At 35.9% G+C, this 16,325-nt stretch overlaps 1 protein-coding gene across 1 annotated transcript in view; it reads left to right on the top strand.

Annotated features, from left to right (window-relative positions):
• The first annotated feature begins 1,052 nt into the window (after window positions 1-1,052).
• The window catches only part of REEP5 (receptor accessory protein 5), a 49,690-nt gene continuing 34,417 nt past the window's right edge, over window positions 1,053-16,325 (top strand). The window contains exons 1-2 of the mRNA XM_036740980.1: window positions 1,053-1,445; window positions 2,423-2,516. Coding sequence (XP_036596875.1) covers window positions 1,328-1,445; window positions 2,423-2,516 — 212 coding nt within the window. The 5' untranslated portion in view covers window positions 1,053-1,327. The remainder of the gene's footprint in view (window positions 1,446-2,422; window positions 2,517-16,325) is intronic.

The raw sequence follows: 16,325 nt of genomic DNA, 5'->3' as shown, positions 1-16,325 counted from the left end.
ATTCTATATGACATATATAAAGATTGCTGATTTCAGTATCATGGTATGGTAGAAAGAATCCCCCTGGCAATCAGAAGACTAGAGTTTTATACTCAGCTGTTGAACCTTGGACAAATCACTTTGCCTCCCTGGGTCTCGGTTTCCTCATTTGTAAAATTCAGGGAAGGGGATGAGTTGAATGGAGTATTCTTCTAGTGACCTTCTAGTTTTTCAGTTTTTATATGTATACTACATAAATATAATATGTATATTTGAAGGTGACTAACATAGTAAGTGCTCTCAGAATGCTCTCACTTAGTTAAAAAGCAGGACTCCTAAGAAGATCGTTTTGGATAAATTTATATATTCAAGTGTTCAGGGTTGTTTTTTAACTCGCTGCAAAAGCCAATTATTCCTTACGACAGCCAAGTAAACTCAAACGTGTTCATCCACTTATATTCAAAGCAACAGCCTATGGGAGCATACAGAAACAATGAAGCACGATCTACTTTAACTGCTCTTAAGTTTTAGTCTGGAAAGGACACATTTTCCTTCAGAACTTGTGAGGGATGCTGGAAGCCTTCTCCCCGTCTCGAACCTCCCCCCCCCCCAATCCCTCACTTAATATCACCTTAGTGCAAGAAGGCAACTATCAGCCTCTAAACCAGCACCCTCCAAACATACACAAAGCTTAGGTCCTAAATAAGCTTTTAAAATATTTTGTCCTTTCTCTTCCACCCCAGTGAGAAGAGGTTCTTTAAACTTGTCTTCACAGACTTTTTCTCGCTATCTCAGTCCCTCGATAAACAGGGTTTTGAAAAGGTCTATTCCTACCAGGACCCAGCTACACAGCCTTCCGAAGATGCCCACTGGCTTATGTTACCCAGTGGTCTTACAAGCAACTAGCCCCAAGGAAGAGCAGATCTTATGGCCTTTCGCTCTTCAAGAGAAAATCTGTCCTGTGGCTTGGCTGCTAGGCTGGTGCCCCCATCTTTAAGGAAAGACAGCTGCTGTGCGGGCATCCAGACTGGGTGTGGTGTTTGCAGCAATAAGGGTGGGGACAAAGTGGGGGAGGGGAAGGAGAAAGAAGGGAGGTGTGTATTGCCGAGAGGTTGGGGGAGGAGAGCTGACGCTTCCTCTCTGGTGACGCTGCTTGAGCTGCTTTCAGCTTTTGCAGCTGCCACCAGCCACCCACACGCCACCACCCCTGTCCTGTTAGCTAGTTTACAAGAAGCAGCCTGTTTCTTGGGGCCCCAGCACCAGAAGCTGCAGCAAACCCCAAGCAAGAAAAGGAACTTACTCGAGTCTGCGGAGCTCGAAAGAGCCTGAGTACAGTGGGGTCTGCGCCATGTCGGCTAAGATGAGGGAGAGGTTCGACCAGTTCCTGCACCAGAAGAACTGCATGACTGACCTTCTGGCTAAGATCGAGAGCAAGACTGGGGTGAACAGAACCTACATAGCGCTTGGTGGGTCCTTCTCTGCATAGGGCTGTTCCTCCAGTCTGGATTGCCCTTATGCTTATAGCGAATTATTTATAATACTAATTCAAAGACCTTTCCCTGGTCAACTCAGCACCTGCTGCTGAAGTGAGACTCTGTGCAATTTGGGAATAGGGTACAAGAGGAAACAGTAGGACTGGGGCGAGCATGGGATGTGCTTGGACCGGAGCTGGGCAGGGGGAGGGGAGTGCTGCTGCTCTTGCTGCTATCCAGGGGCTTGCTGGTGACTGCTGATATTGAGAAATAAGTCTGTAGTAGAGACCGAGGAGCCAACCAGAAGCCCTTGCTCTGGGGTTACTGCAACCGATCCCGCTCCCTTCCGGCCTCCCTAGTTGGGCTTGGGTTGCATGTGGTTCTGGGGAGCTGAAAGAGGGTGAGTCACTCCCCACCACGGCCTGGTGGAGCCCTGAAGCTCGGGGAAAACCACTGCGAAATGCTCTTCGGCACTGAGGTTTCTGCCTGGGGGAATGTGTGACTGAAGAAAAAAGGGTGTAGTAGGAACTGGAGCTTCTCTGGGGGAAGGGCTAAATTTGAGGGTTTGTTTTTTTTTTCTGGAGGAGGAAATTGGAAAGTGCTGGGGTGCTGACGTGTCAGACTTTTCCTCTGCCCTTGCTGCCATGTATCGCTTTATGTTTGCAGGTTTGGCGCTCCCCCAACCCCCGCAGTTTCTCCATTCCCTTCTCTCTCCCTTCCTAACCTGAGGTGGGGGCTGGGGTTCGCTGATCAGCCTCCCCTGACTCCACCCCTTAAATCTCACTGAATTGAGGTTCTGAGCCAATCGCTTACTCTGTTTACTTTTCTTTTTCCTTCTATACCTTGGGGGAAATTCCTAGAACTCAAGATTTTGCTTCTTGTGAATGCTGGTGTGTGGAATGCATGTGGGAGGAGTGACTCGGTAGTAATCCTTGTCCGTGACATCTTTTCATTTTGTTTCTCTTCTTCAGGTATTATCGGTTTGGTGGCTTTGTACCTCGTGTTTGGCTATGGAGCCTCTCTTCTCTGCAACCTGATAGGATTTGGCTATCCGGCCTATATCTCGTAAGTGGCCTCACCCTCTGCTCTCCCAGCACCGCCCCATTTCTGTGGGGTGTGTGAGAGAGTGTCCATCAGTCGCTAGGGACCTGCACCCGTTCTGTTGAAGAAGGGGTAGAATTCCTCCTCCGCGAGGCCTGCTCTTGTACAGCGAAGATCCTCCTGGCGTTGTAGTAGTAGCACTTTGCATTTATGGAGCCCCGCCCATCTTTATTATCTCACTTTCCTATTATACTTTTTCCTCACAACAATGACGGGACTACATCTTAATTTTTACAGGTGGAGAAACTAAAGCACATTGTATATCGATGACTCATCTGACATTTTATACTATAAGGCCTGAATTCACACTTAGGTCCTGATTTCTAGTAGTGCTCCCCAGTAGATTTGAATGACAAGTTATTTTTTATATTATATTATGTATTATATAATATATATTTTATTTATATTTTTATGTTATTATATTTCATTCTTAGGAGTGGATGGGCAGGGAAGCAGAGTAGCACTCTACTTTGTTAGTTTTTTAAACTTTTACCAGTAGAGAGATCTGAGCCAGTATCAAAAGCCCCCTAGTTATTTTAGCGTATTTTGTCTCCCAGCCTCAGTTTTCTCCTCCATAAAAGAGGTGTTGAAATAGCCTCTGAACTCCCTTCCAACTCAAAATCTTTGATCCTATGATATGAGTGTTTTGGCACGCGTGGGAACTTAGTCACACTTTATATCCATATATAGTAAAATCACCTTTTATTAATTCAGAACTAAGAGACACTGACTGGATTGTCTTATTTGAACTATGAAAGCAGTTTATATATTAATAATGTAAGTTAGGAGAATGCTAAAATTAAAATATGGTGTTTAAATACTTTGAAAAACACTTTAATAGCAAACTTTTTATAGGTAATATGCCTATTACAAATGATTCATATTAAAATAGATCCTGAAATTACTTTTTGCTAACATTTTTTAACCTAGGTTGTATTCCTCTATATTAACATGGAATAAAACTGTAACTCTCTAGAAAACGTTCTGTATTCATATGACTTAACACTAATTCAGTTGGGAATGACTCTCTCTCCCTTTCAAGTTGACTGTACAATCTTTCCCCAAAGAACAAAAAAAGCTTCATAAACTTTGTTAATTGTATCTTCACAATATCTCATAAATGTGAAGAAGGATGGTAGTAAAGACACAGAACTTGCCCAGACTTACATTGTGTCATTGTTAAAGCTGGGAATAGAACTAAGAATATTGTGACATTTGGACTAGAGTTACATTAAGCCACTGGGAGTCTACTAGCCAGCATTGAGATAAAAACAGTCTATGCTTTGCTTTAAGTAGTTTCCAATTCAAACAAGAAGAGTAATTACATTAGTAGTAATTGTGTTAATTTAGTAGAGGCTTTTGGATCTTTATAGGCACCTGGTTCCCTGAATCTGAAAGTAGACTTGAGCTCTGGGAATCCGCTATGGGATTTCACATCATATATGGAATTTCAGACAGTTTTCTGGGATGCCAGCAGCCTCCTTCACTCCTTTCTGTGGTGCCTACTATAGTAACAATCCATAAAGCTCTGGAGTTTGTTTCAAACGATTTAAAATATAAACCAGGGTAAGAAAACAGGTTTGGATTTCTAGCCAATGGGAAGATGCCAGAATATCAGCCCGCAATAAAAATGTATTATGTTAATAACTGAAGTATGCAGATAGCTGTGATTCAGAATAGCCTAGGAAAGCTTTGGATATCTTTGTCAGTGATGTAGATATCTAATATTGTCCAGTAACATTTCTTCCCTGTAGTCATACTTTTGCTTGTTTATACTACTTTCTTCTTATCAGAAAGTCAGTATGGAAACGATATTGGTCTTGTGACCAGTGGTTCAAATGTCACCTCTGATGCTAGATATGTGGCCGTGAGCAAATCACTTACCCTGAGACTCACTTTCCTTATTTGAAAAATGAGGTTAATAAAACCTATAGTAACTTACCCTCCTAGGGTTGTTGTAAAGAGCAAATGTATGGAATGTGCTCTGCAAACTTTAGAGCATTATAAAAAGTATGAGTTATTATTGTTATTTCTTGGTCTCTTTTTCCTCCTTATGTATGTACATGCTATATTCCCCATAAATTGATGACTTCATTGAAATGAGATCCCTTTAGAAAAAAATACATAGGTTAAAACTGAATAAATTCATAATACATATTTAGGTTTTATACAAATTAGATTGGGGTGGGGGGAGGAGTATGACGTCTGTTTGCACCAATGTGAATATATTACTTTTTTAAATGGAAGAAAATTAAAAAAGGGAAATTATCTTAGTTTCTAAAAGTTCCCAAAGCTGGCTTTTAAAGCTCCAACTTTATTGACTGGCTTGGACATTAATCCATATCCAGGATCCTTGTTTTTTTTAATGGAAGGCAATTAGCATTTATATAGTATCAACTATTGATTCACAAATATTTCATTTGATCATCACAACCCTGAAAGGTAGGTGCCATTATTTTCCCAAATTTTTACAGATGAGGAAACTGAAACAAGCAAAGGTTAAGTGATTTTCCCAGAGTCACATAGCTAGTAAATCTCTGCATCAGATTTGAACTCGTCTTTTTGACTTGAGGACCAGCACTCTGTCTACCACAACTACATAGCTGCCTCAAAAACTATATGCATCATTAAAATAGATGGAAGAACTAGAAATATCTTTACTACTAATATCATGTTTATTGGAAGTGGTCAACACCAGGTTGCATGAAGAATGGTCTACTTTGTTTAAATATGTATTCATTTTTTAAAAATGATTGTGAATTTACAAGTTATTTGGGACTTAACACTTTATTGAAGTCTTATGACCATGATAATGCAAATCTAAAAATTGCATTTGTGGATTTTGAAAATGTAAATATCAAGGTAATGGCAAAAAGCCACATTCTTTCTCCTTTGGGAACTGCTAGAGTATGAAGATAGGATGGTCTGCACATATACAGGGTTCCAGCTGCACAAGCAAATTTCCCAGCCTGGCACAGACTATCTGGAGCCTGTCTTGACTCCCAAGGACACACAGAGAGTCCAGTTTGGGGTACAAACAACAAATTATGCCAGCTGGCGGTGGGGCACTTCATCCTTGAACCATTCAGGACCTCCTGCATGCTGAATAAACAGACAAGTTCAGGGGACCCCTCAACAGTACCCAGAACTTTACTATGTTTGCGTTTGTTTTTAATAAGCTTTGAATTACAGATTTTTCTGTTACTAATAATGGGAAGGGTGAAGGACTGTTAAGGGGTCCCCTGAACTTGTCTTTTTGAGTTGCCATATTTTCCAGAAACATTGGGCCCAGAGCATGCATTGAGGCCCTGAATGTGTCAAGGATGAAGGTCCCCTATCCCAGCTGACATAATTTGTTGTTTGCATCTCAAAATGGACTCCCTCTATGCCCTTGGGAGTCAAGACAGGTGCCAGATGGTCTGCACTAGATTTGTGCAACTGGGCCCTTGTAAATAAGGAGACCATCATATCTTCATGGTCTAGCAGTTCCTAAGGGAAAAGAATTTGGCTTCTGCTGTTGCCTTGCTCCTTCCCTTTGGGTGGGGTTTTATCTTTTTCCCACACTTACTGCACCATTCCCCTTCCATGCCATGTCCCTTAAGGTAGAGTTCTGTGTTTCTTCTTCTTCCTTTATCTTGCTGTCAAAAATATGAAAACTTCTGTATTAATTACAAACTCTTTGGGTTCCACATGCATGTTCATTTCGCTTGTAATGAACCTAGTTTTCATGTAAGTTTAGTGAAGTTGTGATTACCATTGACAGAACACATTTCTGAGATACTAGCTGCCTCTATGTTTACTTTTCTGAAAATTCTCACCAAAAAAACTAAGATAAATCAGTTGTGTGGTTGATATCACACCAGCGTGAGCCCTATGGCCAGCAACTTTGTAAATAATGTGGATAATATTCTTAGTACTTTCCTGAAATTCCAAAAATCTATGTGCATTCCTATGGTGTTTATTATTGAACAGAGCTCTACCTTTATCTGATTTTAATAGAATTAAAATATAAAGCAGCTGAAATAGGAGTGAATCATTGTATGCAATGAAAAAGAGAATATGATGAGAATATCTTTGGTGGCAGGAGCTTTCTTCATTTCTTTTCCACATTTTTGTGAGTTTATTTCTTTAAATCATCTCTTTCATAATGAGTTTAACTATCATCAGTAAGCACAAATATTTCAATATGCAGAGAACAGTATGGTTGTTGAAGAAACTGTGAACTTTTATTGTTTTATACATATATTTGTGTATATGTGTATGTATATATACATATATATATAATTTGCTTTGTCAAGGACTTTTTTTCATTTATTGAGATGATCATGTGATTTTGTTTTTTAATATGATGAATTATATTTAGTATCTTCCCCTAATACTGAACCAGCATTTCATCTTAGGTATAAATCCAACTTGGGTGTAATGAATGATTTTTTGGATAAATTACTGTTAGAATTTTGTTTAAAATTTTAAAACTTTTACTTGCTAATGATATTGGTTTATATTTTTCCAGTGCTTCATCCTTCCCTAGTTTAAGTACTAGGACTAATTTGCCTCATAAAATGAATCTAATAGAAGGTTTTCTTTCTCAATTTTTGAGAATAATTTATGTCATATTGATACTAATTTTTTAAAATGTTTGATAGAATTCTCCTGCAAATTCATTAGGATCAGTAGATTTTTCTTTAGTACTTTTTTTTACAGCTAATTCTATTTCTTTGTTTTCTGTTTTGGTAGCATGTGACTGAACCATATGCTGTGATCATTCTTTTTTAATTTCTGGCTTTGTTGTGATTTCATTTTGTTAATTCTCTTTTTTGTTGATTCAATTTTCTGTCCTTTTAAAAAAATCAGATTGGCTAACAGTTCGTTAATTTTATTAGTCATTTCAAGAACCCAGTTTTATTTTTATTTATCATTTCTTTAGTCTTCTGGTGTCTAATTTATCTATTTCTCTCATTTTCAGTATCTACTCTTCTGTGCTTATTTTAGGGTTCTTTATTTTTTTGATCTTATAATTTTTAAAAATACATATTCACTTTATCAGTCTTCTCTTTTTCTACTTTATAATATATGTTTTTAGGGATATAAATTTTCCCCTGAATAAAGCTTTAGCTGTAATTCAAAAATTTTATTATGTAGTTTCATCATTATTATTTTCTTTCACATAATTATTAATAGTTTCTCTGATTTATTCTTTGACTTGTACATTATTTAGGATTTCATTGTTAAGTCTTCATTTGGATCTCTGTCTTTTGTTTCTGTTCCCGGAACTGATTACTATTTTTTTTTATTACAGTATGGCCTATGAAAGATAGGTTTATTATTTAGGCCATCTAATATTTATTTGCAATAAACTCTAAAACATGATCAGTTTTTTTAAACTTCCATGTGGTGCTGAGAAATATATACATATATTCCTTGGCAATTCCTTTTTGAAGATTCCTTGAGTCTTCAGCCGTTTATTAAATTCTAAATTTTCTCTTTTGCTTAAGTTATATTTGTCCAGAACTGAGAGAAAAGCATTAAAATCCCCAGCTTCTATTGAATTATTGTCTTGAAATTCAGTTAATTTTTCCTTAATGAATTTAGATGCCAAGATATTTGGAACACCTAAGTTTAATTCATTGGCTTGCTGTTTATGGCTCCTTTCATCATAATATAGTTTCCTTGTTCATCTCTTTTTATGTTATAAATTTTCATTTTTGCTTTAACTACATGATTGCAACTCCTACTTTTTTGAATTTTGAATTTTTGAATTGACTTGATGCATGGTAAATTTTGTTCCGTCGCTCATTTTTATTCTATGTATGGCTTTATAGTTTAGGTTTGTTTCTTGTAAACAATTAATTGTAGGGGGTTGTTTTCTTAACTACTTTCACTTATTTTTCATTTTATTGGATTGTCAAATCCATTTACATTTAAAGTTATGAAAGTTAGGGTTATATTTTTCTCCATTTGTCACTCACTAATATTATTTTCTTCAAAACTAGTATTTTCTTCCTTTCCCTCTGTAAACACAGTATTTTGCCCCCAGTTATTTTTGTTAATCTATTTTTAAGCAGCCTTATTCCCCCAGGGTCTCTTCCCCTCACCTTCAAGCTCCATGCCCCTCCTGTTTGTTTTACATTTCTCTAGTTTGGAATTTTGCTAATTAATTCCTTTTCCTTTCTTCCTCCTAACTCAGACCTGCACAACTTGGCAGTAGGTAGGGGTCAAAATTAAAATAGGCTAAACTTCTTCAGACTGCAGATAGGTTAGATGAGAGACAGACTGAAGATGGTTGCTTGCCATGGGTCACATGGATAGCTGCCCAAAATCCTTTGGCAGGCCACATGTTGTGCAGGCCTGATTTAATTAGTTATCTAATTCTTACCTTCAATTTTTTCTGTCTGTTAAGTAGTTAAGTAAAATCCTCTTTTCTCTTCTTCACTTTAAGTTTATTCTCTGTACCTTTTTTTCTAAAAAGTATTTCTTTTTCATTTTTTTACTTCATTGTCTTTAACAACATACACTATATAAGGAAGAATTTGAACTCAGGTCTTCCTGAGTTAAGTGCAGCACCAGATTCTCTATGTCATGCTGCCACTATAAGCATTTCCTAAATTAAATTGTCAATATATATTTGTGATTTGACACACAAGATTCCTTAAGCACACAAGCAAGATTCCTTAAGCACATGATGGACAAACAGAGGCAGTGATCATGGTGAAAAGAATACTGGATGTTGAGTTGGGGGTCCGGATTTGAATTTTGGCTTTGTTATGAAAATGAAAATGGGACATACAGAGAAAGTATTTTAATTAGGATAATAAAGAGAATAGTTTAGAACAATCTAACAACCAAATTTCTCCTCCTTTCTTATCTCCAAAAAAAATTATTGTTAAAAAAAATATAAATTGCCCAGCTCAAACTTTTCAGGGTAGCCATGACTGATATACAATATTTCAACTAATTGGGATTTTTTAAAATCTCTTTCACATGAATACTACCTAATGCTTTAAGAAAATGATCTTTTCCAAGGTGGAGGAATTTGAACCGCAGGGACTGAGCTTTCAGAATAGTGTTTCCTATACTGCAGTATCAAGAAAAATGCTATCTTGGTTGAACAAGTTTTATATTAAAAACAAGATCCAGCATTTTTACAATTTAACAATTCTAGACTTTAAATGCATTTTTCTTTTCCTTCCTTCCTCCATTCCTTTATTCTTTCCTTCCTTCCTTCCTTCTTTCCTTCTTTCTTTTTATAAATAGTGTATGTTATCATGGACTATTGTGCAGTGATTTTTTTTTAGTAATAGAAAAAATGTTGAAAGAATGAAACTACTGCTGTCCCTAAATGCGTTAAGTCATTTGGTTTGCATGGTGTTCTATATACAACCTGAAGAACTCTCGGAGAACCTTCTTTTTCATGCTTCCAAACTCATTAGGTGGCATGTGGCAAATTGTAAAAGTAGTATGTTGACTTGCAGGGATATCATTAGTTTCTTTCCCTGTAGGAAACTTAAATGATAGTGTCTGGAAATGTTTTCTTTTATGTTTAGTACTTAATGAAGCCCTAAAGAGAAAAGGACCTAGTCTTCAGGGAAGAAGTAATTAATTATCCTAAGGCAACTGTCTTTTTTTTAAAAATACATTTTTGTAACCATTTGCATTAAAGATTTAGATGGATTTTATTACAGACCTTTTCCTAAACACTTTTTTAAAAAATCACTAATTCTCATTTATCTGTGCTTGACCTATCCCATTTCTAGGATGCCTTCACTCCTCTTTTTTAGCATGGTCCCAACTATTACTTCAGCTCAGTCTAATAGATACACTACAGACTACATTCAAATTTGCCTAAACCTAACTAAATAATAAAAAAAGTATCTCAGAGCTTTCTTTAAATGTAGGATTTGAAAATATTACATATATATGTGTATGTGTTCATATATACCCTTTTATAGGTAAAAGAAAAACTGAAAAATCAATGATAAAATTCTGAATAAAGTCTAGATCTCCCTGTACCAAATACCATGTATAGTATCTACTAAAGCACTACTATTCTCAGTCATTCATTTTTATAATCTTGGAACCATTCTCTTGATCTTTCCTTTTCAATATCCCTTCTTCAAATAAATGATCAGTCAGTCATGAAGCCCTTTTCAATTCTATTTCAGAAATTTCTAACATTTAATTCTTCTTTTCTATTACTTCTGCTAACACTCTTTTTTCATATTCTGATTACCTCATCTGTATTATTGTAATCACTCTCGTGTCTTCTTGCACCTCCAGTCTCCTACCCACTCTACACCCCACCAATCCATCTTACACACCACTGTCAGAGTAGTTGTTCTGATGTACAGCTCTGATCTTGTCTCTCCCTGCTCAAAAAAGTATACAGTGGAGCTTACTAAAGATAAATCAATAATTCAGTCAATTAACAATAAGTCATAGTATGTTGGGCACCTAGTATGTGCCAGGTACTATACAATAACTACACTATGCTATGCTTTGAGGATACAAAGTCAAAAACTGAAACAGGCCCTACCCTCAGTGAGGTTACTTTGTTTGAAGGGATGTTTTGGGGAAATGTACACATATGAAAACAAAGTATACACAAGGTGTGTTGGCAGTGATTTCCTAACCCTAACCAGCTCCCTCATCCCATGCAATTTGGGTTAGTTTTTCCTTAAAGGTATTGAAATTGTCCTTGAGATTTGATTGGGTCAGGGGACTAAAGGCTCAGGCTGTTAACATCACTTCACAGTTTCCTAGGTACAAAAGAACCAGAGGAGCTCCAGTCTATCTCTGAAGCTTAGCTTGCAGACCACAATGGGCAACTCAGAGGCAGGTGAGCTTAGTAGAATCACCTCTTAGTATCTTAATGCATGTGCTTGTTAAATATCCTTCCCCTTCTTTGGCTGGTTAATTCCCTTTGGTTGACTACTATGAGAGTTATAAGTTTCATTTCCTTCCAGTATCAAACCTAATCTACCAAGGGACTGGCCTGAGTCAAGCCTCGCCCAGAACAGGAATGGGCAGATGAAAATAGGTAGAGAAGCCATAGGATCTCTTAGCAGTGGGCAGAAATAGCCAAAGTATGAGCAAAGTGTCTTTCTGTAACTCCCCTAGCATTTTAATTTAGAATGCTCAAGGTCCAATCCAAAGAGGAAAGATCTTGGTGGATTTTATAATGCTGTTCTTCAAAGTTACTGTACTCATACATAAAAACTTATTTATATAAATTACAGTTATATTTATTGAACATTGTTACAATTTGATAAAAAGTGTGATTCTTATTAAATGATTTTTATGTAAATATATGTGTGTGCCAGACATAAGTGATAAATTAATATACAGTTGTGCCAAATGAAAGTAGCACTAGACTTGGAATCAAGCCCTGATTCTGACAGTTACTACCTGAGTGATTGTGAGTAGGTCATTTGTCCTTTCTGAGCTTTAGTCTCATTACATGTAAAATGGGATAATACTCTGTCACAGGATTGTTGTCAGTGAAGTGCTTTGTAAATTATAAAGAACTATATAAATGAAGAACATGAAAAGCAGAAAAAGAAAATTGAATAGAAATTTGTAACTATTATGTACAGCTTGTTTTTTAAAGTATAAGTTTAAAAGATAAAAATTAAAAAAAAGAAAAGAGGGTTGCTGAGACATTTTTTTAAAAAATGCTTAGAGGAGAACAGAAGGAAGGCTAGACAGAGTCACAGACATGCAGGACAGCTTTGAAAGCTACAGGTTAAATTTATTATATAATTTAAAAGAAGAGCAAACTGTACATAATAGAGATCTGCAGTTTGATGTGCAGTCTTCTTTTTCTGTTCTACTATATATATAACATATTTACATATATATATTTATATACACATAATACGTGTGTGTATATATGTATGTCTACTGTGTGTATGTGTGTGTGTGTGTGTGTGTGTGAAAATGCCCACTTTATTTGGTGTCTACTGAGTTCCAAATAAAAATTAAAAATTTTTAAAAACTATCTACTTGTGAGCTAGTATAAATAATTTATAGCATAAATTTGTTTGACTAGAGCTTACGTTCTTTTGCTACTGAGAACTCTCAACAAAACTATGACTACTTATCTACTGGGAAAGCACATAAATGAAGCCATTCATGAGGGGAAATTTCATTGTAGATAGGATTCAAAATTGAAGACTATCTAAAGGCACAAACTGGTTTCATTGTTTTCACTCAACGTGATTGATGATCACTAATGTGACCAACTAATTGTCTAACTGAAACAATTACATATTTTAAAAACTCAGAATGGTAAGGTAGAACTAGCACTGCTTATGGAAAAAGAGCTTGTTCAGATTCCAGCTCTGTACTGTGTGACTTTAAGTAAGTCATTTACCTTTCTGGGCCTTAATTTCCTCATATGTATAATGATGAGGTTGGATTAGATAATATCTAAGGGTCCCTTCTAGCTCTAAATCCTAATATCCTACGCAAAGAATATTAAGATCTGGGGTCATGCACACTCATAAGTCATCCCTCAACTTGCTCTTTGACTCATTCCTTTATTTAGTATTTTCATCCTAAACTCTAGGGTAATTAAAGGGTATGTGCTTATTCTCATTAATATTATTATAATAACTTTCTCATTAATCAGTTAGCTTGAGCAGCCTCTACTCCTTTTCATCAAATATTATTTACTTAGTAAATTAGAGGAATTTCTTTTGCTAAAGGCTTAAATTTAAAAAATTAATATTAAAATTTTAAATTATTTAAATGTAAAGTGATTGAATATAAATTTAACAAATAAGTAATAAAACAATGACATAGATAATAATTTACAATATTCTAGTTGTGAGAACAATTACGGACAGTTACCTCAAATCCTTCCTACAACAATAAATGACTTAGTCTTCATTTGTTCGTTTAGTTCACTCAGGATAACAAATAAATCTCTTTGCTAGAATTGTCTTCATCCTGTTTGCAAGATAAAGGTTACAGTAGTTTCATAGGGAAAGGAAGAAATCTCTTTCTCTTTTCTCTCTAAATTTCTCTCCATAATTGACAAGAAAACAGTATCTTTAGTTTCTCTAAAGTTAATCTCCAGATTGACTCTTTATAATAGTGTCATTATAATGTTTCTCCATAAAATAAGTTTACAATTATAGCAAAGAAAAAGTTTCTCCTCATTTTTTTTCTCTCTGTCTTTTCTACAATCTCCTCAAAAATCCTTATGGATCGAAGTCAAAACCACACATATTCTCCCTAACTCCAAAGGGAGGAACATCTCATAGAATGACAATAAGATCTGTAACTTTGGTTTCTACACTCTTAAGGACATAGTAACAGTTTCTCAAGACTTTGGCTAGAGATTTTTCAAATAAGTGCTCTACTGTGATTCTATCAAACTTGAAGTGATCAAAACCAAATTTTTTTTAGACACACCTAAAACCGTTCATAGACAAGGCCTAGGTCTCCTCTCTGCATCATGCACATCTATATCCTTTAACCTGTCCTTCCCCTAATTTCTCTGTTTCTCTTGATAGCACCAATTCATGAGTCACTCAGACTCACGACCCTCCCTCTACCTCACCTCTATGTAGCCAGTCAATTGCCCAGTCTGGTGCTGGTCTTCTCAACTCCCATTGCTATCTCCCAAGTTCAGACTATATTTCTTTTTACTTAGACTATTGCAAAAACTTCTGTTTGGGACCATGTCTAAATCTAGTGGTTCAGGTTTACAATTAGAATGAAATGAGACACTCATAGACCAGTTAAGAAAAGGTAATTTTTACTCAGCCATAGCATGGAATGGATATTCAACCAAAATACATTGGCTGCTCTGCTTCAGCTCCATATGCAGGGTATGTAGGATCTGAAGGGTGTGGTGACTTTGGGATATTTGATAAGTCTGAAGGGCACTGAATCCATGTGGGCTGGACTTTTTCTGTTCTAGGCAACTAGGAAACCATGAATTGGCTGAAGCCTTAGCCCCAGACGAATCAAGTCTCAGTGATAGCTTCCCTGTTATTTTTTTAGGGAAAATTAGCCTACAGCTATACATCTTGGAGAGTGAAATCAAGTTGGCCTTAGCAAGCATTGCTAACCCTAAGCCTAGCAGAAGTGACAGAATTCCAACTGAACTATTTAAAATTCTAAAAGATGATACTGTTGGAGTGTTGCACTTAATATGGCAGCAATGTTGGAAAACTCAATTGTGACTACTGGATTGGAAAAGGTCAATTTACATCCAAATTCTAAAGAAGGGCAATGTCAAAGAATGCTCAAACTATCCAACAATTGTGCTCATTTCATAACCAGTAAGGTTATGCTTAAGATTCTGCAAGCTAGGCTTCAGCAATACGTGAACTGATAGTTACCAGAAGTACAGGCTGGTTTTCTTTTCATTTTTTAAATCATCTATGTGTACTTTATTTTAAAAACAACTTTTCTCAGAATTTCCCAGATTAATTTTATGAATTGGCAAGGTGTTTTATCTTTTATTTTTTTAAATCTGATTATAGTATTTATCATTAGCTACAGACATACTTGAATGAATTTAATAACAAAACACATTTATAGTGATTTTCCTCTAAATAAGATTTTATTATATGAGAATCTGATGCAACTTTTTAGCTCTACAATTGAATTTTATTTTTCAATTTAATAATTTAATATTTTATTTTCCTTTAACTACATGTAAAAACAATTTTAACATTCTTTTTTTTTAATTTTGAGTTCCAAATTCTCTCCCTCCCCTCTCACCCTCATTGAAATAGCGCATTAATGTGATATAGGTTATACATGTGCATTCATGCAAAACATAGTTCTATATTAGTCATGTTGTAAAAGACAGACCAAAAACAAACCCAAGAAAAAAAAAGTTTAAAAAGTATGTTTTCATCTGCATTCAGATTCCATCATTTCTTTCTCTGGAGATGGATAGCATTTTTTATCATAAGACTTTCAGAATTTTCTCAGATCATTGTATTGCTGAGAACAGCTGTCATTCACAGTTGATCATCATATAATATTGCTGTTGCATTGTACAGTGTTATTCTGGTTCTGCTTATTTCACTTTGCATCAGTTCATGTAAGTCTTTCCATGTCTTTCTGAGAGCATCCTGCTCGTCATTTCTTACAGAATCGTAGCATTCCATCACAATCATATACAACTTGTTCAGCTATTACCCAGTTGATGGACATCCCCTCAATTTCCAGGTCTTTGCCATCATTAAAAGAGCTGCTATAAATATTGTTGTACGTATAGGTCCTTTTCCTTTTTGGTTTTTTTTTTATCTCTTGGGGACATAGACCTAGTAGTGGTATTGCTTGGTCAAGGAGTATGCATGGTTTTATAGCCCTTTGGGCATAGGTCCAAATTGCTGTACAGAATGGTTGAATCAGTATACAACTTCACCAATATTGCATAAGTGTCTCAGTTTTCCTACAAACACTCCACATTTGTCATTTTCTTTTTCTGTCATATTAGCCAATTTGATAGGTATGGGGTGGTTGCTCAGAGTTGTTTTAATTTGCATTTCTTTAACCAATAGTGATTTGGAGTATTTTTTTTTCATATGTCTACGGATAGCTTTGGTTTCTTTGTCTGAAAACTGCCTATTCATATCCTTTGGCCATTTATCAGTTGAAGGATGACTATTTTTTTTATAAATTTGACCCAGCTCTCTATGTATTTGAAAAATAAGGCCTTTATCAGAGAAACTTGCTATAAAATTTTTTTCACAGTTATGATTATATATATCCCTCCATCCTGTTCCCCCATTTATCCTACTCTCT

Source organism: Trichosurus vulpecula, chromosome 1 (genome assembly GCF_011100635.1).
Source record: "Trichosurus vulpecula isolate mTriVul1 chromosome 1, mTriVul1.pri, whole genome shotgun sequence".
Classification (NCBI taxonomy): domain Eukaryota; kingdom Metazoa; phylum Chordata; class Mammalia; order Diprotodontia; family Phalangeridae; genus Trichosurus; species Trichosurus vulpecula.
This window is presented reverse-complemented; position numbering and strand designations above follow the sequence as displayed.